General features: G+C 43.8%; 1 protein-coding gene across 6 annotated transcripts in view; it reads left to right on the top strand.

Moving 5' to 3' along the window:
* Positions 1-26,255, top strand: part of TCF20 (transcription factor 20) — a 183,003-nt gene that overhangs the window by 142,051 nt on the left and 14,697 nt on the right. For all 6 annotated transcript variants that reach the window (XR_010125907.1, XR_010125906.1, XR_010125908.1 and 3 more), the window contains one exon: positions 21,179-21,272. Coding sequence is in view for 3 of the 6 variants with exons in the window: in XM_054469982.2 (XP_054325957.2) it covers positions 21,179-21,272 (94 nt within the window). In the remaining 3 variants the exon portion in view is untranslated. The remainder of the gene's footprint in view (positions 1-21,178; positions 21,273-26,255) is intronic.

The raw sequence follows: 26,255 nt of genomic DNA, 5'->3' as shown, positions 1-26,255 counted from the left end.
AGCATTCCACCTCCTCCCCCAAAACAGTGAATATACCGAGAATATGTGAACTCCAGAGGGCTTGTATTAGTCCATTATTGCATTGCTATAAATACCTGAGGCTGGGTGATGTATAAAGAAAAGAGGTTGAATTGGCTCACAGTTCCGGAAGCTGTATAGGAGGCATGATGCCTGCATCTGCTCAGCTTCTGGGGAGGCCTCAGGAAACTTACAGTCATGGAGGGAGGTAGAGAGGGAGCAAGAAGGCTTCTTGCATAGCAGGAGCAAGACAGTGAGGTGCGAGGTGCTGCACACTTTTAAACAACCAGGTCTTGTGAGAACTCACTATCACAGGAACAGCACCCACATGATCCAGACACCTCCCACCAGGCCCTACCTCCAGCGTTGGGTACTACAGTTCAACCTGAGATTTGGTGAAGACACAGATCCAAACCATATCAGGGCTCTATTGTATTTGAAGGATTTAGCCTTTAATTGACAGGCAGTGCAAAACCACTAGTGATTTCTAAGCGTGTAAATCACATGTACAGGTTTGTATTTTATAAAGGAAACTCAGGAAATAAGTAGGGAGACATCAGAAGCAGACAGGTCATTCGAGAGGCTGTGGGATTAATTTGTGCAACAGCTGTTAAGGACCGAGTATGTGGTAGAAACGGGAGTCAGAAGGATTGGATGGATCTGAGAAACGTTTTAGGGATTCAAAGCTGATAGATTTTTTTTTTTTTTTTTTTTTTTTTTTTTGAGACAAAGTCCCGCTGTGTCACCCATGCTGGAGTGCAGTGGCACGATCTTGGCTCACTGCAACCTCCACCCCCCAGTTTCAAACCATCCTCCCAGGCCTCAGCCTCCCAAGTAGCTGGGATTACAAACATGTGCCACCACGCCGGCTAATTTTTGTATTTTTTAGTAGAGATGGGGTTTGACCATGTTGGCCAGGCTGGCCTTGAACTCCTGACCTCAGGTGATCCACCTGCCTCCCAAAGTGTTGGGATTATAGGCGTGAGTCACCGCACCTAGCTAAAGTTGATAGATTTTAAACACTGACTAGATGTGGCAGGTTTGGGAAAGTGAGGAGGCAGAGGTCAAGGATGAAGTTGAGGTTTCTAGCTCCAGCAAGTCAGTGGGCGGGATGAGGGGTCATCAACATACCAATAACAGAAAGAAGGGTTGAAGAAAAGAAATTTAGGTTTGCGTTTAATATGTATTAGACAAGAAAATATTAGATATGAAGGCAGTTCAGCCTAATATACATGTTTAGATAAGTCAACACTAGATTCTAATACAGCATTTTAAATAACTACTTGCTTTTTATTTAGCCTTTCAAATAGATGTAAACTGATAAATTTTTAAATCCAAATTGAAAAAGTGGAGAGAAAAATAGGAAATCATGAGGTCTGTGTCATGTTTATAAAAAAGAAAAAACCCAGAGAATCCCAAAAAGATATCAAAAAAATTTAAGCTATCATTATAATTATTCCTAAAATGTAATTGGAAGGGGAAGCAGAAAGGATAACTTGCTGTTTGGGGTTTTTTGTGTTTCTTTTTTTTTTTTTTTTTTTTGGACAGAGTCACTCTGTTGGTCAGTCTGGAGTGCAGTGGTGCAATCCCAGCTCACTGCAACCTCTGCCTCCCAGGTTCAAGCGATTCTCCTGTCACCGCATCTGGCTAATTTTTTTTTTTTTTTTTTTTTTTTTTGTAGAGATGGGGTTTCGCCATGTTAGCCAGTCTGGTCTCACTCCTGACCTCAGGTGATCCACCTGCCTGGGCCTCCCAAAGTGTCGGGATTACAGGCCTGAGCCACCACACCTGGCCTGTTTAGACTTTTAAAATAATTTTCCCAAGATACAATGTTGTGAAAAACCAAGACTATATTTCATTACACTGAGAAAGAGCACATGTTAAACATTTTTATGGGCCTGAAGAAAATGTCTCTGTTGTGCACAGTTGTACCCTATTTCCTCAGTTTTAGAATGCAGCCTCAGTGCCTTTATGCACTGAATTGAGGCTAGGCAAAGTGCTAGCACTTGACTCTATGGTGAAATGGGCTCTGAAGTAGGAATCGTCGCTCTACCCATAGGAAGTGGCAAGAAACATGGGAAAAGGCAGAAGAAAAGATAAACTGGCCGCAGGGTTTAGATGAGTTGCTGGCACCATCTGTGCTGGTCAAGGTTCCCAGTTGTACTCCTGAGTCATGAAAAATATTTACATATTATTTACATAAAGATAACAGTCTTATTCTTATTGTAAAACTAATGGAACTGTTATTAAAAGAACGCCGCAATCCTGATAACCCAACATATCTGACTCTTTTCTAGATTTTGTCCATGTGCTGATTATTTCACTAAATATAATAGTATAATACAGTCAGCTTCCCATATTCATGGGTTCTGCATTCTTAGAGTCAACAGCAGACTGGAAATATTTGGAGGGGGCGGGGCGCAGTGGCTCACGCCTGCAATCCCGGAACCTTGGGAGGCCAAGGTGGGCAGATCACCTGAGGTCAGGAGTTCAAGACCAGCCTGGCCAACACAGTGAAACCCTGTCTCTACTAAGAATACAAAAAAAAATTAGCCGGACGTGGTGGTGGGCGCCTGTAGTCCCAGCTACTCGGGAGGCTGAGGCAGGAGAATGGCATGAACCCAGGAGGCGGAGCTTGCAGTGAGCCAAGATCACGCCACTGCACTCCAGCCTGGGCGACAGAGCGAGACTCTGTCTCAAAAAAAAAAAAAAAGATATTTGGAGGGAAAAATTCCATCTGTTCTGAATATATACAGACTTTTTTCTTCTTGTCATTATTCTCTAAATGAGAAAGTATAACAACTTTGCATAGCATTAGTTACATCATATTAGGTATCATACATAATCTAGAGATGGCTTAAAGTATACAGGAGGATGTGTTTAGCTTATATACAAATACTGTGCTATTTTATATAAGAGACTTGGGCATCCGTGGAGTTTGGTATTGGCAGAGGTCCTGGAATCGGTCCTTCATGGATACCAGGAATGACTGTAATGACTGCTAACATTTACTGAATGCTTTCTAAGCACTATACATGAATTATCACATTTAGACCTCAAACCAACCCTTTCTGGTGGGTCTCATCACACTCCGGATGAGATTTGAGGTCCAGAGAGGAACTTGCCCAGGATTCAAACCTTGTGAGTCTCCATCATCACAGTGTAGATACAAGTCTGTGTTGCTTTTTTTACTTTATTTTGTAATTTTAATTTTCATTCTGATCTGTGATTTTTTTGTCTTAGTTTAGTGTGAGTATAATGTAATTTATCCAAGTACTGCACTTTTATTGAGGTGGTTTCCAGTTAATTTACTACCTTCTATGGAGCAATAAGCATTTTTATTTTTCGATTTAAAGAAAAATTTACAGCTATTGAACTGCTAGGTCAAGAAAGGCCAACATTGTGATGGTTTTTGATAGGCATTGTCTTGTGGTTTAACCAGCAAAGGGTCATAACAAGGCATGAGCATCCATGAGGACAGGTTGAGCCCATGTTTACTGCTACCTCAGTGGCATTGGACCTTCTTTTTAAATTTTTAGTTCCTTTTCATTTCTGTTATTAGTGATATTAATGTTGTTCCCTGTTAATTTTGTGTTTAATGTCCATTAATTGTTAATTTGGAATTTTATTATTCTCAATTTGTTTTTCTGTACCTATTTCTCATAGCCTGAATCACTTCTCTGGAAAATTCAGATGTATGGAACTCCTTTCTTCAGGGTTGCCCCTAAATTAGGCATTAGTAGAGCTCTTAAAAAGTTTCTCATCCCAGCCGGGCACGGTGGCTCACACCTGTAATCCCAGCACTTTGGCAGGCCGAGACGGGCAGATCACGAGGTCAGGAGATGGAGATCATCCTGGCTAACACGGTGAAACCCTGTCTCTACTAAAAATACAAAAAAAATAGCCGGGCGTGGTGGCGGGCGCCTGTAGTCCCAGCTACTTGGGAGGCTGAGGCAGGAGAATGGCGTGAACCCTGGAGGCGGAGCTTGCAGTGAGCCGAGATCACACCACTGCCCTCTAGCCTGGGCGACAGAGCGAGACTCCGTCTCAAAAAAAAAAAAAAAAAAAGTTTCTCATCTGTAAATTAGATGGTGATAGGGGACTGTAAAGGATAAAACTAACTTTGCTGGAAATCAGGTAGCCTCCTTGGTGGATACTAAACTATTCCTGGAAGCTTTTGAGTTGATGTGGTTTTAAAGGAAGCAAATATTATGAGCTACCTAGCATCAGCCTTAGAATTGTGTCCTCATATGTTGGTTTAGTAAAGATAATGCTCCTGTCTGTAAACTTACTGGTGGAAATTAAACTGAAGACAAAATTCAGCCCTATCTGATGCTGTCCACATAAACCCTGGTAATAGTGGAGTGATTTTGGTTGTATGCGCTTAAGAGCTGACACTTAATTTGAAGATGCTGGCAGCATACTGCTGTCAGTTAACGTGCCTTATGAAAATAGAATTGAAGAACTGCTACACAGGCAGATAGACAATACCACGGTCAACAGAATAACAAATTTCCAACAGAACTCAAATCTGAAGTGGTGCTAGTCCCTTCTGATGGACTAGCACCACCAGTGGGACCTGGGTCCAACGGTGGAGCCATTTCATCTGTGTTACGTGTTTCACTGAGCAGCTAGTGGAAGTTTCTAGTAAAATGTATATTCATCTAACAAGTCTCAGGCCTGTTAATTGTGGCTGGCTCCCTAGAGGTGCCATGTGGTTCCAGACTCTGAAAGCTGTGATTGTGAACCTTAAATCTTAGTTCAGACAGATGTCAGGTGAAGGCCTCTGGTTTGCTTGAAAGTTATTTTTGTTTTTCATACAAAGCTGGTTGCTAGGATAATAGTGTAATTCATTAGGATAAGTGATAGGACAGTTTCCAAATTATTCTGTTTGCTTGTTTCTAGGTAGGGTTCTTTATTGAAATAATAAAAATATACTAATGCTTTGAAAGGGCAACCCCTCAAAAATGAAATGTATTTGTTTGCTGACATAAGACTTTGTGTCTCCCTCCTCTTCAGAGAGCAGGCCTGGGCATTTTAATCCACTATTATTTGTGAAAAGCACATGGATTTAAAACCAGCTCACCTGTCACCTCATTCCCCAGGCAGCAAGTGCTGCCCAGCTGTACTCCCATTTTACCTGTTACACCACTTAGCACCCATGGGTCAAATCCCCCAAGTCACTCCAATAGTGGCAGGTCTAAGTGCCTCCTCATGAGGGTAGGCCAGACCTCTGAGACCTTACTGACACAGCCTTCCCTTTGCAGGTTACACAGACCCAACAGCATTCAGAACCTATGCCTCCCGGCACTTATGCAAATGCTCAGCTAAACTGGAGCTGCTCTTGGGGTGACTACCAGCTTATCTGATTGTCGTCCTCACCAGATAGGCTCCCCAAGGGCTGAGTTGGCCCCAGAGCCCACCCTAATGCCTGGCATGGGGGTGATCAGTGCAGGGTAAATTTGTGACTGACAGGTTCTTTAAGAGACACATAGAAGCAATGTAACCTCCAGTGGGAAGAGGTGGGCCTTTGGATGCCATTTAAATATGTATGTTTAAAAGTATGTAATATCGGGCTGGGCGCGGTGGCTCACACCTGTAATCCTGGCACTTTGGGAGGCCAAGGCAGGCGGGACCACCTGAGGTCAGGAGTTTGAGACTAGCCTGGCCAACGTGGGGAAACCCCGTCTCTACTGAAAATACAAGAGTTAGCTGGGCATGGTGGCGGGCACCTGTAATCCCAACTACTGGGGAGGCTGAGGCAGGAGAATCACTTGAACCGGGAGGTGGAGGTTGCAGTGAGCTGAGATCGTGCCATTGCACTCCAGCCTGGGTGACAAGAGCGAAACTCTATCTCAAAAAAAAAAAAAAAAAAAAGTATGTAATATTGGAAATAATTTGTAGATATGCTGGTCAGAATTTTAATCTACGTATAAAAAATTAAGGAGATGTTAAAGTGTGTTTTGGTAGTGAGACTGACTTTTGTTTTCCTGTATGCTACTTTATAGTTTTGGGGAAAATAATGAATGGGATGAGAGATGGATGACCAGCAGTATTCTTAATTTCTTGTCCTTGTGGTTCTTTGTAAGGCAGAGGAACAGGTTCTGCCTTCATTATAGAGGGCATCTGTATGAGGCTTTGTTGTTCATGAGTTTCAGTGTATGTCTCTGGGGACAAAAATGTGAGTTGCCACTGGGTGAATGTAGTGCCACCTGAATGTTGAAAAACACAACTCCTGAATCCCCACCAAACCTGTTCTTCCTCCAGGGTCTCCCAAGAGAACAGGTTTGGTGGGGATTCAGGAGTTGTATTTTGTTCATGTTAAGTCTGAAATGCCTCCTAGACATTGAAATGCAGTATGACCATTTCAGAATGAAGGAATTTCCAATGGATAGTTTTTAGTAGGTAAAAGCAGCCCCACCTTATGTACAGTGAGCACTTGCATAAGTGCTGGGAGGTATGGTCTATGGATACTGTGAGGTCTGTGTAAGTGTGGAGAAGCTACGCCTAACTCGGCCAAAGGGAAGGCTGAGTCAGTAAGGCCTCAGAGGCCTGCCCTCCCCATGTGGCACTTGGACCTGCCACTACTAGAGTGACTTGGGGGGTTTGAAGCGTGAGTGGCAGGAGAAATAGGCACATGTCAAGAACCACACTCTGCTGCTTTGCCAATCTCCTCCACCATGCCCTATGAAACTCAACAGTCCTCCAAGAGCACTCTCTTAGTTCTCTGCTCTGAACAACCACTTTGCCTGGCTTTCTCAGTAACACCACCTACCGCTACCCCCGCCCCCACCCCACACTCTCCCAGGCAGAAGCAGAGTCATTAATATTTAGCCCTCTCACTGTGGGCCAAGTGACAACTTGTTCCTTCACTGGGGTACATCAGGACAGGGATAAGCGTTAAGCATCCCTGGTAGAGACCTGAGGAACATCGTGCCAAGGCAGCCGGGGTTGTTGATAGGTATCTGTATCAACTACTCATGTTTGAGCTTCGCCTCCTTGGCAGGGCGAGGGTTTTAGCGGTGGCGCAGAAGCCCTTCTTCATTGAAGCAAATCATCTCCCAACAATGGAATCTCTCTGATTTGCTGACCCAGCATTCTGTTCTCTCAGAGCTACCTCATCCCTTCCCACCTTTGGAAAAAAGCTCCATTTAAGGTGAATATGCCAACAAAATCTTGTTGCTCAGCTCCAGAAGATTCTCTGTTTAAAATCTTCCAAATTAGCTGTAGAGAACCCCAGGAAATGATCCAGCCACAGAAAGATTCACCTTTCCTGTGGACCCCCCAAGGAGCTCTGAAACCACCAGCAAACACCCAGCTGTTGCCTTTAGCTCCTTAATTTGACTTGGGAACTCTGAAATCCCTTAGTCATTGGTGTATTTTCAGACAATTTCAATAATCTGACGAGTCCCATCCTCTACTTGTTGCTTTTTTCTAATCTCACTCTTGAAAGAAAAGTCATGTGATGGAACCACTTTTTATTATATGACCACCACACTGCCCAGAGACAAGGTCCGAAGGAGAGCACAGAGGCTCTTGAATTTACCAGACGGTCCTTGTTGGCAAAGAGTCATAATTACAGAATCTTGTAGGTCATATTTTATCCTTCATCCAAACATCTGTAGGAGTTGGCTTCTTGAGAAACTATAACATCACTTAGCCCCTAAGCCGAATTTCTTAACCTGTAAAATGGGGTTAATAACTGGACTGCCTTGTTAAGGTGTTGGATAAATGAAATCTGTCCTAACAATAGGCATTTAAATCTTGGGGCTGGGCATGGTGGCTCACACCTGTAATCCCATCACGTTAGGAGGCTGAGGTAGGAGGATTGCCTAAGCCCAGGAGTTTGAGACCAGCTTGGGCAACAAAGTGAGATGCCATCTCCACAAAAAATAAATCAGCCACGTGCAGTGGTAGGCACCTGTGGTCCCAGCTACTACTAAGGAAGTAGAGGCAAGAGGATTCCTCTAGCCCAGGAATTTGAGGTTGCAGTGAGCTCTGATTGCTCCGCTATGAGTACAGTGGCACAATCAAAGCTCACTGCAACCTCAAACTCTTTGGCTCGATGAATGAGTGACAGAGCGAGACCCTATCTCAAAAAAAAAAAGTATAGGTGGAGGAGGAGATATATTGAGGAATTATGCAGGATTTCTAAACTTGGTTATATTACTTCCAGATCTCTATTTTCTTCATGGAGACTCTTGGAGTTTCCTTTTTTTTTTTTTTTCCTTTTTGCTTTTTCCTTTTCTGTTGAAATGAGGATTGTACTCTTGCTGACTATCTTCCTAATCTGGTAAGAATCTTCTGAAACAGAAATGTAGAAGAAAATTTCCACATCTACGAAGATGAATTGAACCAATAGTTGTAAAACTTTCTTGAGGATAAGAAACAACCTGGGATGCTTCCCATTCAGTCTCTTCTGGGACAGTGTCCTCAGTCTGTTTTTTTTTTTTTTTTTTTTTTTAACTCAAGCTTGGGACCATGCTGGTGCAGGTGGCAGAGTTACACTTTGAGAAATGCAAAAATCAACTCTGAAAACTGAAGGTTCATAAGCTAGTCACAGATTTGGGTGCCAAAGTTTCCATTCTAGTGTGGATGTAGTTTTTCCTTCCAGTAGGTTTCCAGGAAGAAAAGGCACCTGGTTGAGCATGACCTGTGGGAGTGACCTGAAATGAGATGTGAGGCTATGTCTCATGTTATTGCCAAATTAAATGACCCCACTGAAGCTTGGCTGAGAGGTGGCGGGGGCTGGCTTAGGATTTGAGGACCAGTATGGTAGTTTCATTGGCATTAGCTTCAGTATATCAAGATATCCTCGTTTTTGAAAGTTCCTTTCTGCTGGGACTCTATTTCCTGAGTAGCTGGGACTAAGTGCCTCCAGTGTCTGTCCTGTCAGGCTGCCCCTGCCTTTGAAAAACTTGCCACTTCCAGGAATAGGGTGGCTTTGCCTGACAATACCTCAACCTGTTTGAGAAGATGGACAGGCGAGAGCGTTGGTGAGATGGCAGTGGCTCCGGGTGCGAAAGAGGAAGGTAATATGAATGCAAGTAGGAAGAGAGGAGTAAAAATGAGAAAGACCTCTGGAGCCAAGTGTTTGGAACAGCTTTGGAGATTTCCGCTTCAGTATGATCTTCACAGATTTGAAATCTTGTTAAGGGAGTCCTATTGTGGCAGCAGGTTTGTCGTTTCTGCACTGAAACTGTAAACATTTCAGTATGGGTGCCTTGTGAATAAGCAGCTTCCAGTAATTGGCTTTCTGGAAGTACAGACCCAACTCCTGGGTTGGATGAGCCATGGAGAGAAGCAGATTACACCAAGAGTCACTTCCCTGGAGTGTAATTTCTTTAAAAAGATGCCTTCTTAGATTCAGAAAGCACAAAATGTAATCATTTCTCTTTATAAGCTAATCCACTGTTTGAGCAAAGGGTAAAATAAAAATAAGCTAGTGCAAGATCTTGTGCAACTTCAATTTCAGTGTTTTAAACTATGTCTGTAAGTGTTTCTCTCCCTGTACTTGAGAAAAAGCTCTTCTCTTTCTTCATCACAGGGCTGCCACAGGTCTCCTACTCCTGCTGGGTTCAGCCTTTTCTCAGGTTCTCTGCTTTTATTCAGAGGAAAAGTGCTAATCAATGGCTTATACCTAGTCCTGGACTCTAGCACTCTGTGCCCTTCCTTTCTAATTTCTTAAAGGGCACAAGCTCCTTTTAATATGGAAAAACTCCGTTAGACAAAATATATAAGGTTTTCAGCACAGTTGCAATTTTCTTTTGGGGCCATAAAAGAAACCCTCTGATTAGGATTATTTTAATGGAGTATATATAACTATAGATAAGATAAAATGCAGGCTGGGTGCAGTGGCTCATGTCTGTAATCCCAGCACTTTGGGAGGCCGAGGAGGGTGGATCACTTGAGGTCAGGAGTTCGAGACCAGCCTGGCCAACATGGCGAAACCCTGTCTCTACTAAAAATACAAAAGTTAGCTGGACGTGGTGGTGGGCGCCTGTAATCCAGTTACTTTAGAGGCTAAGGCAAGAGCATCACTTGAACCCAGGAGGTAGAGGTTTCGGTGAGCCAAGATCTCGTCACTGCCACTCCAGCCTGGGCAACAGAGTGAGGCTCCGTCTCAAAAATAATAATAAAATGCAAACTGTGTTTCAGAAAAAAAGGCAAGTTTGGTTAGCACAAAGAAACATCATTAGTGACACCTGTGTTGGCCTTCTGAGTTATGAGACTTCGTATTAACATTATAACAAACTATGTATACATTTTGTGCAAGAGAAAAATTACCAAACCAGGCCTTCTTGAGTAATGCTTTAATTTTCCAGAAGGGACAAAGATTGGATTTAACTTAAATTGAGGCAAATGGATGTATTTTATTTGGGAAATTGTTTGTTGTTCCTCCTTTGTTTTGCCTCCGTAAATTTATTAATGCAGAACCTGAACGCTTTAAACCCAGGATAATTAGAGTTACGGTGTTATACAACATTAAAAACCCACAGCAAGTGGCTGATATCTGCCTACCATATCTGCAGTTGAAGTTCATACCATGTGTGATAATTATGAACTTTCTTTTTTGTGGGCACCTTGGTAGAAATAATTAGTATCACCTGCCATATTTTCACATGTTACTTAAACATTATCATCAATAAAGTGTACATACTAAAGCAGATAGCTGAGGGTGGGGAATAAGTGGTTAAATACTGTGCCTCACCTGTAAAATACGCTCTGAATAGACAAAAGGAAGCCCTTTGTGTGGCAGCATAGCTGGATTTGGTTTAATAGCAATAGTAGATTGTTAGCTTTAACTCTTCCTGGATGTCTGTGCTGCTGCCCAGAGCCTTGCAGACAAGCACAGAGGGCCTTTGTAGTTTCAAGGGACCATCCATTCCACATGGGACTAGAGAGTAACAGAAAATGACTAGGGATCAGTGCTGGCACTTCCTGGGAAGTATCTGCAGGGTGTGTGTGTGTGTGGTGTGTGTCAGTCGAGGTCTTGCCCGGTCATCCAGGCTGGAATGCAGTGGTGTGGTCATAGTTGGCTGCAGCCTTGACCTCATGGGCTTGAGCAGTCCTCCTGCCTCAGCCTCCTGAATAGCTGGGACTACAGGCGAGTGCCAACACACCCAGCAAATTTTATTTTATTTTTTGTAGAGACAGGGCCTCTCTTTGTTGCCCAGGCTAATCTTGAACTCCTGGCCTCAGGCAGTCCTCCCACCTCAACCTCCCAAAGTGCTGGGATAACAGACATGGGCCACCTTACCTGGCCCTGTTCAGGTTCTTTTGCCCAGATCAATGTCTTTAAATAGCAGAAGATACCCCCACCGTGCCCTTTTTTCCCAACTGGGTATTATCCCCAGTGTACTGTTGAGAAAATCGAGACTTAAATTAACTTGCCTAGGCTCCTGTACCAGTGAGAGACAGGGCCAAGTATAAGTTTCTTTTAGCCCTGCTGCTGTTCCAGATCAGCAGCTTCAGTGGACAGCTCCGCTCCAGTGAAAAACTCCGAGAACTTCCTCTCCACCCCAGCTTTCTCTCTTTTCCTTATTTCATGTCTTTGTTTTTAGACTGCCTAAATTTGAGGTAAAAATCAAAAAAGATTTCTGATAAGGAAGATCTGAATATAAGGAAGGCACATAGAGGAATTGTCAGTTAAACTAACTGGAACAGTTTCTTTGACTGGATTTGTTGTTGTTGTTGTTGTTGTTGTTGTTGTTGTCCTCTACTTTAGGAGAAGTAAAATGACACAGAAAGCTTGCTAGCAAAGATTTATTTTAAAAAGCAAGTTTTAGGCTATATCCTGGGATCACTTTGATAAAGCCTAGTCTCTTCCTCGTGTCTTACAAGAATACTCTTAATACAGAATCATAACTCTAAGGCAATGGAAAACAATCAGTTTACTCACTCTTTATGACTCAGGTCAAGCTACAGTCCCTCAAGAATGCTTTCCTGACCTCCTTAACTAGGTTAGTGACATTACCTCTGTGCTCTGAAGTACTGTTTACATCACTGTTGAAATTTTGCTTTACCCCCAGATCATTCTGTGAGCTCCTGGAGGGTAGACACTAGGTGAACTTTGGCTCCCCATTTCAGCCCCTGCACACAAGCATGCAATAAAAATTTGTGGAATGAATAAAAAGAAAAGATGATTATACTTCTGAAGTCGATACCATCAACTCTTAAGGGAACTTAAATATCAAAGAAAAGAGCACTGAGAATAAAAGGCACCTTGATCACAGTGTCTTACAACCTTTAGAGAAACCTGCACATCAAGGGGAAAGACCAGCCTGATCAAGTTCTTATTAATTTTCATCCAACCCATGTTTCCACTTTCTGGACATTGCAGTTTTATGCTGTGGAATCAGGATTCACACATTAATAAGGCAAATTAAAAGTCCCAGAGAACAGCTCGTTAGGAAGTCAAACTGCCTTCTTCACATTCAGTAGAGTAACTTATACTTTATGATTCTGAAGAAGCATGGGTCTAGTGTTTTTACCTTCGTTAGCCAAGGGTTACCTTCACATTACTGCAGAGGTCCCTTCCTCATAACACAGCTCACGGGTGAGACTCTGGATTTTTCTTTTTTTTTTTGAGACGGAGTTTCACTCTTGTTGCCCAGGCTGGAGTGCAATGGCATGATCTCTCACTGCAACCTCCACTTCCCAGGTTCAAGCTATTCTCCTGCCTCAGCCTCCCAAGTAGCTGGGATTACAGGCGTGCACCACTACGCCCAGCTAATTTTTGTATTTTTAGTAGAGACAGGGTTTCACCGTGTTGGCCAGCCTGGTCTCAAACTCACGACCTCAGGTGATCCACCCACCTCGGCCTCATAAAGTGCTGGGATTACAGGCATGAGCCATCACGCCCGACCCGAGAATCTGGATTTTTTAAAGCAACAATGGCATAAAGAGAGGTATGTGACAGAATCTTCTGGAGAAAAGACCTCCTTCCCCAGCTGCATCTTAGACCTACTAACTTTTCATTATTTGTTTGCTCAGTGTTAAAATGAATAAGTCCATTGTATAAAGCTGTGTGTATTCTGAATATGTTCTTCATCTGCTCAAGATTGTGGCTAATTTCTGACATCCTCTGGTAGATGAAGTACAGAAACACAAAGAAGGACATTCTTAATGAAGGAAAAAAGTCCTTTAATCTCAACCCTTCTAACCTGATGGAAAACATCATAACTTTACTATAAACTGCAGACAGGCTGGTCCCACCTTATGGGCACAAAGACATTGGAAGGGAAATAAGGGAACGGGCTTTCTTTGTGGATCAAAACAGAATCCAAGGATGTAGCTGATAGGTGCTGCCAAAACGGCCACACTCAAGAGATTTGGACCTTGGTCAGGCTTTCTGTGCGTTTTGTACCACTTCTGGGGCCAGCTACCACCCAACCCCCACTCAGCCACAGAGACACTTATTACAGGTTTATAATGTGACTTGAAAGGCTTTCCCAAAGAAACAAATACTTGTCAGGATCTGTAGCAGAGCCACGTTTTGATTGGGGCTTTTATGGGAGGAGAATGGTGATCTAAATATATAATTTTATTTCAAATTATGCCTGAAAGATGATCAGATTAAAGAAAGTTTGTGTGAGTGTTTTCATCGGCTTGTGTTGGTGGGAAGCAGATGACTGGGTCCCAGGAGGCAGAGAAGATGAACTATTGGGCCCTAAGTGTGTTGTAAGGAATAGTACCATCTGTTGGACCTAAGATCCACATGACAGCAGAGGGTCCAGAATCAGCCACGGCAGGTTATTCTAGATTACTCTAATGTGAGTGGGGACAGGTTTGGAGAAGTATGGCTAGGAGCACCTGACAGGTGACTCTGATGCACGCAGCAAAGGCGTCATTGGTGCCCAGGTCTGCTCTCCACATAACAGAGGAGAGTACAACAAGCAAGCCTGTGAGGCGGTTTTTCTCATTCTAGTTGTGCTCAATATGCCATTTTGGGGCAGTTTTCAATGCTTTCGAAATCCTGCTAGAATTTAATTTGTATGCAGTTGTGTGTCGTTATTAGTCCCCATTTATTTAACATCTTTTCTTCCAATGCAAAATGCTTTAGAAAGCTTTAAAAATAGTTCTTAATTTGTATTGGTCCTGGATAGGAGAATTGAGAGGGGAGATGTAATGAAAGTAATAGTAAATAGTAGCCAAGAAGTGAAGTGTCCGGAGACTTGGCCAAGAACTGACCTTCCACACCGTCGGAGATGAAACGTTACTGAAACGTACAGCAGCTAGACTTACCAAAAGGTGTCCAGACCCATGCAGGGTCTGCTTGTTTAAGGCAGATTGTAGGAGAAAAATTACTTAACAAAAAATTAACTTTTAACTGTTTGTCTTAATTTAATAGACTGTACTTTGTATTATATCTGATTTTGATAACAGTAATTGCCAAAGTATGACAGAGATGAATGTATGTTTTATGTAATTTTTATTTAAAAGTTCTAATAATTACATAACTTTCTAGTTTATAAAACACTTTTATGGTTATTTTACACAGCAGCTTTATGCAGAAGGCAAAGCAAATACTGTTATCCCCATTTTACAGATGATAAAATTGTCCTGGTGACTTTTGGCTTTCACACATGTGCTGACACCCTCAGTTTTTTTCTCCAATAGCCCTGTGCTGCATCATACCTGGACAGTATGCACCATTAGACCAACCACATTTATTCTAAAAAGCTAGTCAAGCCTGGAACTTTTGTCTTAAGTACACACAATTAGCCTTTAGCCAGTGAATGGCTGGCTGATATTTCATACTGACATCATAATTGATTAAGTGTGTATTTAATGGATTCAGTTTCTGAAACTGGCACTTTTGTTGGAGCAGCTGTGGGACGTAAGTGCAGCTTCTAAATCCGTGTACCATACCTTGAGTAGCATTGAGTAAATGGACCTGAGAAGAACTGGACAACTCTCTGTCCCTCTGAGGTTGACTGGGAAGCCTTGGTGGTACTGGGCTGTGGTGCAGGGTCCCAGAGGCTGGTGCCAGAGCCCATTCCCTGAGTCTTTGTGTTAATGGCAAGTTAAATGTGCTCCAGCCAGTCTCATGAGCTTTTCATGAAGAAGCGTAAGGAGATTGTCTAGCTCTAAGGAAGTAAGGACCAAAACACCTAGGGCTATGTATATATTGCTTTGGTAACACTTTGAAGTAGTCTTTAAGAAGCTTGATAGGACGCACAGTTGCATCAAAGAAATGCTCACAGGGCCTTGAAGGGTAGCTCCTTGTATGTAGCCCATCTAGCTGCCACGTAGTTGGCATTGATAGCTGGGATGACAGAGGCTTCCATCCTAGACGTAGGAGGCATAATTAAAAGGACAAAACACTTCTTGCTGGTGGCCAAAAATGAACACGTAACCTTGTTCCACATTCTCCAAGCTCCACCAGCATCAGTTTTGTAACTCATTGAAGAGTATCCTCATTAGTTGTCTTCAGACTCTCAAGTTTGTCAGACATTGCATTCATTCCATCAGCCCACATTTACAGTGCCTATGGTGTGCCAGTCCTTGGGTGTGCAAGAACAAGTCACAGTTTAGGGGAGGTGGACAAACATGAGTAAGTAAATATTGTGAGCATGAGCAGAAGTGTGTGCCATGCTGGATAAGAGCCGTCTTAGGCACAGTAGTGGAAGGGTAATCTGCAAGGCTTGAACGAAACCAGTCATCAGTGTGCTATAATACTACTATGACCCAGTTGCTTTGGTGTTCTGAGGCTGCTCTGAGATGCTAATTAAACAGGGTGATTATTCAGTTGCTGTTATATCTCATAAGAAAGAGCCTTTCTGTGAATGAGCAGGCGTCAGGCTTGTAGAAGTCTCCCTTGAAGCTTCCCTCAGATGAGGATTAAACAACTCTAGTTGATTCAGTCCTTGCAGTTTGCCACCTCAAGTCAGCGAGCCCTGCCTCTGAGACAGTGACAGAGGCTGGTGAAAGGTTCAAGCTCTGTATCTGGGCCACTTTCCATTTAAACATGCCCCAAAACTAATAATACCTTTTATAATTTATTTCCCAAGTTTAGAGTATCAAAAAATGTGAGGTTCTTATTAGAGTTCTTTAAAAATAGTTTTTATTCCTTTCCATAATAAAAAATTTACTATTAAAAGATTTTGAAGTTTGGGCCATTCCTTATTTTTAAAATGTGTCTTAATTTAGAAATCATGCTTGGAGCCCCCAACATGTCTCGTTCTTCCTGGGGAGCAGTATTGTATGGACTTACCTCTGTTTGGAGTGAATGTAGTAACATTGTGGTCAAAAACAAAGGATATTTAGCTGTGCAGTGACTTTAATATATTATTTGTAGCATAGGAGGATGATAATGCAAATAGCTACTTCAGGTAAAAAGTATAGAATAAAAATTTAATTAGAAATTGTACTAGCCTGGGTATTGATTTTTGGGTAGAAGGGAAAACCTTACACATGGAAGATACTATAGATAAGTATTTATATTCTATCTTTGGCAGCTGGCACCTAGAAAGTACTTTTCAAATGCTGGATAGTTGAGTGAATGAAGGGGGCTAACAGGCGTCATGGTATGGTATGAATAAAGTTGAACTTGGGGTTCAGAAGAAAAAGGGGTGAAGTTCTAAGTTCTCTTACTACCTATGTGATCTTTAGCAGGTCACTTTGCTTTAGCCTCTGTTTTTTCTACAAGAAAAACAGATGTCAAAGACCCAGAGTTCCTTCTTTACTGATCTCCTGATTTCACAATTTGCCTAGTGAAATTGTAGGTTTCACTAGGCAAATTGAGGGAGAAATCTGTTGCATTAAAGAACCTAAGGCCAGGTGCGGTGGCCGATGCCTGTAATCCCAGCACTTTGAGAGGCTGAGGTGGGCAGATCACCTGAGGTCAGGAGTTCAAGACTAGCCTGGCCAACATGGTGAAACCCCATCTCTACTAAAAATACAAAGATTAGCCGGGCGTGGTGGCGGGTGCCTGTAATCCCATCTACTCGGGAGGCTGAGGCAGGGGAATCGCTTGAACCCGGGAGGTGGAGGTTGCGGTGAGCCGAGATCATGCCATTGTACTCCAGAGCGACAAGAGCGAAACTCCATCAAAAAAAAAAAAAAACCTAAGAGGAAAATGAACAATCACTTGAGAGTCTTGGGAAATCCCCATGTATTAGTTTTCTATCATTGTCATAACACATTACCACAAACTTGTTAATACAGTTCTGCTTACAGTTCTGTAGGTTCAAAGTCCAACACAGGTGTCTTACTGGGCTAGAATTGAGGTGTGGGCTGGGCTGTGATCTTTTCCAGAGGCTTAGGGGAGAACATGCTTCCTTGCCTTTTAAAAATTCTACAGCTGCCGCCCTGTCCCTTCTCCCATCTTCGAGGCCAGCAGCATTGCACCTATGACCCTGCTGCCAAATCATCAGGTCTCCCTGAAGCTGACAACTCTAACTCCCTCTGGGGGAAGTCATTTGCTATTATGGACCTGTGTGATTAGATTGGGCCCACCTGGGTAACCTAGCATATTCTTCCCATCTCAAGGTCCTTGACTTAATCTCACCCACAAAGTTGATTTTATATATAAGATCACAGGTTCTCAGGATTCTGCCTACCATATCCTAAGATCTGATTACTCTGTAGGAGACAGAACACTGAATGGCTCTCAGGAAACCAGTAATCCAGTAATCCTAGCTCAGCCAGTCATTGTGTCTCTCTGAGTTTCTTTTTTCCACATCTGAAAAGTTGGGGAGTTGAATTAGACCAGTGGTCCTCAAACTGCATTGTGCATCAGAATAGCCTGGAGGATTTCTCACAACACAGATTTAGGTGGGGCTCAAAAATGTGCATTTCTGCCAAGCGCAGTGACTCACGCCTGTAATCCCAGCACTTTGGGAAGCCAAGGCAGATGGATCACTTGAGGCCAGAAGTTCAAGACCAGCCTGGCCAACATGTTGAAACCCCGTCTCTAGTAGTAAAAATACAAAAAGTTGCCAGGTGTGGTGGTTCATGCCTGTAATCCTAGCTACTTGGGAAGCTGAGGCACGAGAATCACTTGAGCATGGGAGTCGGAGGTTGCAGTGAGCCAAGACTGCCGCTGCGCTCCAGCCTGGGTGACAGAACGAGACTCTGTCTCAAAAATAACCCAAAAAACAAAACTGCATTTCTGACAAGTCCTTGAGTGTTGCTGATGCTGCTGTTCCAGAGGACCACACTTCAAAAACCACTGAACTAAACTGTGTTTAAGGATCTTTAAGTCCCTAATACAGCCTGAGAGTCTTTCCCCTTTGGATGCAGTGTTATAAATTAATCATAGTGGAGTTTGCGCACTGCTTGCCAGGTTGTGGGGTTGAGGTAGGAAGCAAATGGACGTTGTTCAGATCTAAGCTCCATGTCTTCTCTTTCCTCTTGTAAACTGGGATGGTGACGAGGCCTGCTGTGTGGTTGCTTTTCATGAGATGGTCTTTGTAGATTATCTAGCATATGTCTGACACTTGTTCATCTTGGGTCACATTTACTTAGCACTTTTGACCCAGCCACCATTTTAAGCCTGAATTAATTCATTTAACCCTTATGACATTTCTGTGAGGTGAGTGCTATTATTAGTCCCATGTCTGTAGGTTGAGGAACAAAGGTTAGGAGTTTGGCCAAGAAGGCAGAGCTAGAAAGTGGAGCCACTTACCAGGCAGTTATTTAGGTTCCAGAGCATGCATACTTAACCCTTCTACAGCAGCACCCAAGTTTCCTGTAACAAGGCTAGAGGTGACCTGGTCCTGGGTTTGGGTGATTTAGTGCTTGACAGTGTCATGGTAGGCCCAGGTCTCTCCATCTTGCCACTCGTCTGTCCTCAGCAGGCTGGCTTTGTCTTCAGGGCTGTCCCCTCATGGTGATACTGTGGCTGCCACAGATCCCACTGTCTAGTCCTCACAGAGGCTGCGCAAGAAAAATTACCTGTTCCTCCCTCTTGTCTCTTTTTGAGAGGGTGAAACTTTCATACTTGTAATCCTAGCACTTTTGGAGGCTGAGATGGGAGAATTACTTGAGCCCAGGAGTTCAAGAACAGCCCGGGCAACACAGTGAGACCCCATCTCTACAAAAACATTTTTTGAAAAAGCTGGATATGGTAGCACACACCCTGTAGTCTCAGCTACTCGGGAGGCTGAGGTGGGAGAATCACCTGAGCCCGGGAGGTAGAGACTACAGTGAGCCATGATGGTGCCACTGCACTCCATCCTGGGTGACAGAGCAAGACATCGTCTCAAAATATATTAAAAAAAAAAAAAAAAAAAAAAAAAGTTGGGGGGGAGTGCAAAATGTTTTCAGAAGCCCTTTTTCCTGCAGACTTTCCTACCAGAAATGCTTGACCATACCCATTCCTAAATGGCCACCACTCACTGTGATTCATCCCCCAGGGTAGGGAGGGCCATATCTTTGGGCTCCTTGAGTAAGAAAGTGGCAGCAGGAGGTCGGGTGCGGTGGCTCACTTGAGGTCAGGAGTTTGAGATCAGCTTGGCCAATATGCAAAACCCCATCTCTACTAAAAATACAAAAATTAGCTTGGCGTGGTGGCACACGCCTGTAATCCCAGCTACTCAGGAGGCTGAGGCAGGAGAATTGCTTGAAACCGGGAGGCAGAGGTTGCAGTGAGCCAAGATTGCGCTACTGCACTCCAGCCTGGGCGACAAAGCAAGACTCCATCTCAAAAAAAGAAAGTGGCAGCAGACATGGCTGCAGGTTGGCCACCGATGGACTACCCACACTCCCTTCTCTGAAGTTGATAGTGAGTCCTTTTGATTCTGAGATGCTCTGTGGCACTGACAAAGGTCGACAGAGTCTAGGGCTACTAGAAATGCTGTGAACTTGTCCTTGGTTTACTCCAGACCAAATGATCTTTTTTCTCTTAACAAGGGTGCAAGGGCACATGATAAACGTTTACTGATTATGGGCACCCAGAAGGACCTTGGTCTTCTGAGAGCAGGGCAAAGCTTTTGAAGGACTAATCTCTTCCAGCCCTTGTTCCTACCTCTTTTGTCTCTGGAGGGTGCCAGAGATGATCATCCAGAATCTCAGCTCTGACCTGGAACAAGTTATTTTCCCTTTGGTGTCTCAAGAGTTTCACGTGAAGTGTTAGGAGTGCCTGCCAGGTGGAATAGTGCAGAGGGCTGGATGAGATCATTCAGTCTGAGCGTGGCAAGTGCTTGGGCTTTGCTGTTGCTGGCGTTAGTGTAGTTTTCCATCAGTATCTGTGTCGGGGGCCTGAGCCAGCTCAGTGTAATTGCTTAGGGAACACTTTTATTTTTCATAGAAGCAGGAACAAGTTTCTGTCTCTTCCAGCTAGTCTTGCTGGTTATGTGCCTCTGCTACCTGAAGAGCCAGCATCCTTAGTAGGGTCACATGTGGTTGAGTTTTATGAATATGTTTGTTGCTGATAGGACACATTTCTTACCTGACAGGATGAGCACTCACAGCAGCCACATCACAGGGCTGACAGAGATGTGCCCCACTTTAAGAAAACCTGACCATATAAGGAGGAGTGTCTCAATTACAAAATAATGTCTCACTTAGCCAGAAATTCATGGCAGGTTTTCTGGTGCATTTAAAATAAGATTCATGTATAAAAATACCATTGCACACAGGAGCCCATATTTTCTGAAAAGGGAAAATATACTTGTATTGGGCATTTGGGGTAAGTAGATCAAAAATAAAAATAAAATCTTCTTACAAATACAAGAACTAGAAACCAAATTCCACTTCTAATTCTAAAAGGTTTATATATAACTCTACTACCTTACCCTCTCTTACCCCAGATTTTCACAGCAGAAGTAAACAGGGAAGATCTGCAAGCCGCTCACGATAGCAGCAAGGAAGTGCCTGGCATAGGGTGTGGGTGGGTGGATGGCGGGGGCACCAGAGGCAGGGCTGGGGACCCCACTCTGGCATGTCCTTTATGACATGGATTGCTTATCTCACCCTGCTGTGTTGTTGATTTGAGAACATTTGTGAGGCTTGGTCTAAAACATTGCTGGATCCCTTCCCATGGTGTGGTCGGTGAGTGGCATTTAGAAATTGACCAGCTCATCCTGCCACCACGGACTCCTCTAACCACAGAGACACGTGCTGAGGTCTAACAGATGGGGACCAGGGAAGGCCTGGAGGAGAGGGCCAAATCTGGGATACTGACATGCCTGACTTTTTCCCTTCCTTTCAGAAATGTTCCCACTGCCAGGAGGCAGGCGCCACCTTGGGCTGCTACAACAAAGGCTGCTCCTTCCGATACCATTACCCGTGTGCCATTGATGCAGGTAAGAGGAGACCACAGACCCTTGTCCAGAGCATCCAAAGGGTTAGGACATACAGTTTGATTCTCTCCGTTGTTGGTTTTTTTTGGGTCACTTCATAAAAAAACTTCCCACCCATTAGTAGCACTCATCTCCCTTCCCTTCCCTCCAGTCCCTGGCAACCACTATTCTGTTTTCTTTTTTAAATTTTTGTGAGTTTTTTTTTTCCTTTAAGCTCTGTTGGACTCAATCCTTTCTATCTCTGTGGACTTTGCTGTACATTTGGGTTACTTCCACTTTTTGACTGTTACGAATAATGATGCTATAGAACATTCACATGCAAGCATTTGTGTGAACATGTTTTCAGTTCTCTTGGATGTGTACCTGGGAGTGGAATTGCTGGATCATATGGTAACTCTGTTTAACCTTTTAAGGAACTGTCAGACTGTTTTCCAAAATGGCTGCCCCATTTTTACGTTCTCAGCGGCAGTGCATGAGTGTTCTCCTTTCCCCAGGTCCTCCCTAACAGTTGCTGTCATATGTGTTTTGTGTTTTTGTTTTTTGTTTTTTTGATTGTAGCCAGCCCAGTGGGTATGAAATGTTATTTCATTGTGGTTTTTATTTGTATTTCCCTGATGGCTAATGATGTCGAGCATTTTTTTCATGTGCTTATTGGCTATTTGTACATCTTCTTTGGAGAAATGGCTATTCACATCCTTTGCCCATTGTAAAATTGGGTTATTTATCTTTTTAATGTCAAGTTTTAAGAATTATTTGTAGGCCAGGCGGGTGGATCATGGGGTCAGGAGTTCAAGACCAGCCTGGCTAAAATAGTGAAACCCCGTCTCTACTAAAACTACAAAAATCAGCCGGGTGTGGTGGTGCGCACCTATAGTCCCAGCTACTCGAGAGTCTGAGGCAGGAGAATCGCTTGAACCCGGGAGGCAGAGGTTGTGAGATCGCGCCACTGCACTCCAGCCTGGGCAACAGAGTGAGACTCTGTCTCAAAAAAAAAAAAAAGAATTATTTGTAATTCTGGATATGTGGTTTGCAAATATTTTCTTCCATTCTCTGAGTTGCCTTTTTACTTTCCTTTCTTGATAGCATCACACAGGTAATTCACCATTGGACATCAACTGGGTGTCCTACAGTTTAGCTCAGTTCTGATACTAAGCAGAGTTAGTGCAGCCCCTACAGGTTAAGGGCTCAGTCCCACAAGACCACTCCCCATTTCATATACCAATCTCAAGCCCTGTGTTATGACCTGTGTTTCTGAATGATCAGCTATAAACTGGGGTTCCCAAGACCGCTTCCTTGGGTTTGATTAATGTTTAACGTGGCTCACAGAATTCACGGAAACACTTCACTTGTGTTTACCCATTAGAAAGGATGTAGATGAACAGCCACATGAAAGAAACATAGGGCCAGATGTGTGGGCAGGGGCATGGAGTGTCCATGCTCTCTCCAGGGGCACCACCCCCGAGGCACCTTCATATACTCAGCAGTCCAGAAGCCTTCTGAATCCAGTAGTCCACGGATTTTTTGGAGGCTTCATCATGTAGGCATAATCAATTATTAACTCAGTCTTCACCCCCTCTGTCCTTCCTGGAGTGGGGTGGGTAGAGCTAACGGTTCCAAGCTGCTAATACAGCTTAGTCTCTCTGGTGCCCAGCCCCCATCCAGGAACCACCAAGAGTTGCCTTATTAGAACAATTTCCTATCCAGGAAATTCCAAGGGTTTAGGAGCTCCATGTCAGGAACCAGGATCAAAAACCAAATATTAGAAGAAAAGATGCTCCTAGCATGCCTAATTGCTCAGGAATTTACACGGGTTTTAGGAGGTCTGTGCCAGGAGTCAGAGATGAAGACTAAAATATGTATTTCTTACTCTAAATCACAGTATGTTGTATACATACAATACAGAGTGTTGTATTTTCTTTGTTGAGATGATAGGGGGATGTTTTGCAGTGTGTTAACTGTTGAAAGAAGGGAAACATTTTGTTAAGTGCCATCCAGTGAGTGACGCAGAAGACTTGAGTTTTGACTCAGAGCTTCGATAACCCGGGAAAATCACCTTTCTTACTCTAGACTTTTAGTCCCTTCAGTGGGTGTTTTCCCCAGTTACTTTTTTGGCGGCAAGGTGGGTGTTAATTTCAAGTTTATTAAGTTTTTTACTTTTCTTTTTGAGATGAAGTTTCGCTTTTGTCGCCCCGACTGAAGTACAAAGGCATGATCTCAGCCCACCTGCAACCTCTGCCTCCCAGATTCAAGTGATTCTCCTGCCACAGCCTCCTGAGTAGCTGGGACTACAGGCACCCACCACCATGCCCAGCTAATTTTTGTATTTTTAGTAGAGACTGGGTTTTGCCATGTTGGCCAGGCTCGTTTCAAACTCCTGACCTCAGGTGATCCACCCACCTCAGCCTCCCAAAGTACTGGGATTACAGACATGAGCCACCGCGCCCAGCCTTTTTTACTTTTTTTAATGGACAGTAATTGTAGATATGGGGTGCTCAGTAATGTTTCTATATATATATATAAAATGATCAGACCTAGGTAATTAGCAAATCCATCGTCTCAAACATCATGTCTGTGTTGGGAACATTTGGTATCTTCTAGTCATTTGAAACTATACAATATAATGTTGTTAACTGTGGTCATCCTACGGTGATACAGAATACTAGAACTTATTTCTCCCATCTAGATGTAATTTTTTATTCTTTAACAAATCTCTATTTATCTCTTCCTTTCCTTTCCCCTTCCTGGCCTCTAGTATCCTCTGTTTTACTTTTTAATACTTCCATAAGATCAGCTTTTTAAATTTCCACATGAGCGAGAACATGCAGCTTTTAACTTTCTGTGCCTGGCTTATTTCACTTGACATAATGTCCTCTAGTTACTTCTTGAGCATTAGATGTATCTAAGACCATCACCCAGGCAGCCCTCATAATGCCTGTGGTCACGTTTGAGGAAAAGTGGCGAGAGAAGGCAGCAAGTAGCATGGTACTTATGTGCATGCCCCCTCTCTGTGCTTCCCCAGGAGAGAAGCAGGGCTGTCCATAGGAGGTGGGGTTTGATTTGAATTTGATGGGAAGGGGAAGAGGGCGTGGCTGGCTGCATGCTGGGAACAGGCGTGAGGCATAACACACATAGAGCAGGGCCACCAGACTTGGATCAGGTCTCAGAATTCATCCTGCCCACCTTCCTTCCAGCGCGGCAGTTGCTTGCAGCTCCTGACTTTTATTTAAGCACGTCTCCATTCCTTTCCCATCCTTCTCCTTGCCCTTACCTCCCCCTTTCCTCTTTTCTCTCCAAGCTTCTGTAGGAGAAACAGTTAAAAAGAACAAGAGAGATAGAGAAGATAATGCTGATGCCAGTTAGATTCTTATAAAAGTGTGTGTATTCACACGTACATGTGTACTGAAGGGCAGCTTGATGGCCAAGGCACTGTTTGATCAAAGGAAAAATAGGGAATCAGAAACAGAATGCCAGGTGTGGTGGCTCACACCTGTAATCCCAGCACTTTCAGAGGCTGAGATGGGAGGATTGCTTGAGCCCAGGAGTTCGAGACCAGCCTGGCCAACGTGGCGAAACCCCATCTCTACAAAAAATACAAAAAATTAGCCAGGCGTGGTGGCCCTTGTCTCTAGTCCCAGCTACTCAGGGAGGCTGAGATGGAAGGATTACCTGAGCCCCAGGAGGGGCTGCATGAGCCTCAGTTGGGCCACTGCACTCCAGCCTGGGCAACAGAGTGAGACCCTCTCTCAAGACAAAAACGAAGCAGCCTTGAAATGTCAGTTCAGGGAGTTTGGGTTTCAGTCCGTCCCTTCCGTTCTCTTTTTTCCTCCAAATGTTTTCATGTTGAGTCTAAGGTGTAATTTACCCTGGGTCATGGTCTGCCGTATTCTGTAGTACAGCTGTTAAATCCTTCTCTTTCAAGAGCTAACCAGTTGGGCCAGGCACGGTGGCTCACGCCTGTAATCCCATCACTTTGGGAGGCCGGAGTGGGCGGATCACAAGGTCAGGAGATCGAGACCAGCCTGGCCAACATGGTGAAACCCTGTCGCTACTAAAATATGAAAAATTAGCGAGGTGTGGTGGCGCATGACTGTAGTCCCAGCTACTTGGGAGGCTGAGGTAGGGGAATCGCTTGAACCCGGGAGGTGGAGGTTGCAGTGAGCTGAGATCACGCCACTGCACTCCAGCCTGGCAACACAGCGAGACTGTCTCAAAAGAAAAAGAAAGAGAGCTAACCAGTTAAGTAGGTATGGTGGTTCACACCTGTAATCTCAGCTACTTGGGAGGCTGAGGCTAGAGGATCACTTGAGGCCAGGAGTTCAAGTTCAGCTTGGATAACATAGCAAGAACAGGTCTGTTCAAATAAAAATAAGTTTTTAAAAGAGCCAACCAGTTGCCTTTTCTCATTTTCATTACCCCTAGTTACATCATAGCAAGAACAGGTCTGTTCAAATAAAAATAAGTTTTTAAAAGAGCCAACCAGTTGCCTTTTCTCATTTTCATTACCCCTAGTTACATCGGAATATTGTGTTTTCTTCCCTGTAGTCTAGCGGCCAGGAAAGGGGGAGCAGTAATATAAAGTTTTCTGTTTCTAGTTGAAGAAAATGGCTTTTTTTTTTTTTTTTTTTTTTTTTTTGGAGACGGAGTCTCGCTGTGTTGCCCAGGCTGGAGTGGTGCAGTGGCGTGATCTCGGCTCACTGCAAGCTCCGTCTCCCAGGTTCACGCCATTCTCCTGCCTCAGCCGCCTCAGCAGCTGGAACTACAGGCGCCCGCTGCCACGCCCAGCTAATTTTTTCTGTTTTTAGTAGAGACGGGGTTTCATCGTGTTAGTCAGGATGGTCTCGATCTCCTGACCTTGTGATCCGCCCGCCTCGGCCCCCCAAAGTGCTGGGATTACAGGCGTGAGCCACCGTGCCCGGCCAAGAAAATGGCTTTTAAGTGAAAAAAAAATCACTGTGTTGCCCAGGCTGGACTCAAACTCTTAAGCTC

The sequence above is a fragment of the Pongo pygmaeus genome, chromosome 23 (assembly GCF_028885625.2).
Source record: "Pongo pygmaeus isolate AG05252 chromosome 23, NHGRI_mPonPyg2-v2.0_pri, whole genome shotgun sequence".
Classification (NCBI taxonomy): domain Eukaryota; kingdom Metazoa; phylum Chordata; class Mammalia; order Primates; family Hominidae; genus Pongo; species Pongo pygmaeus.
The sequence above is the reverse complement of the archived record's forward strand: the minus strand, read 5'-3'. Positions and strand labels throughout refer to the sequence as shown.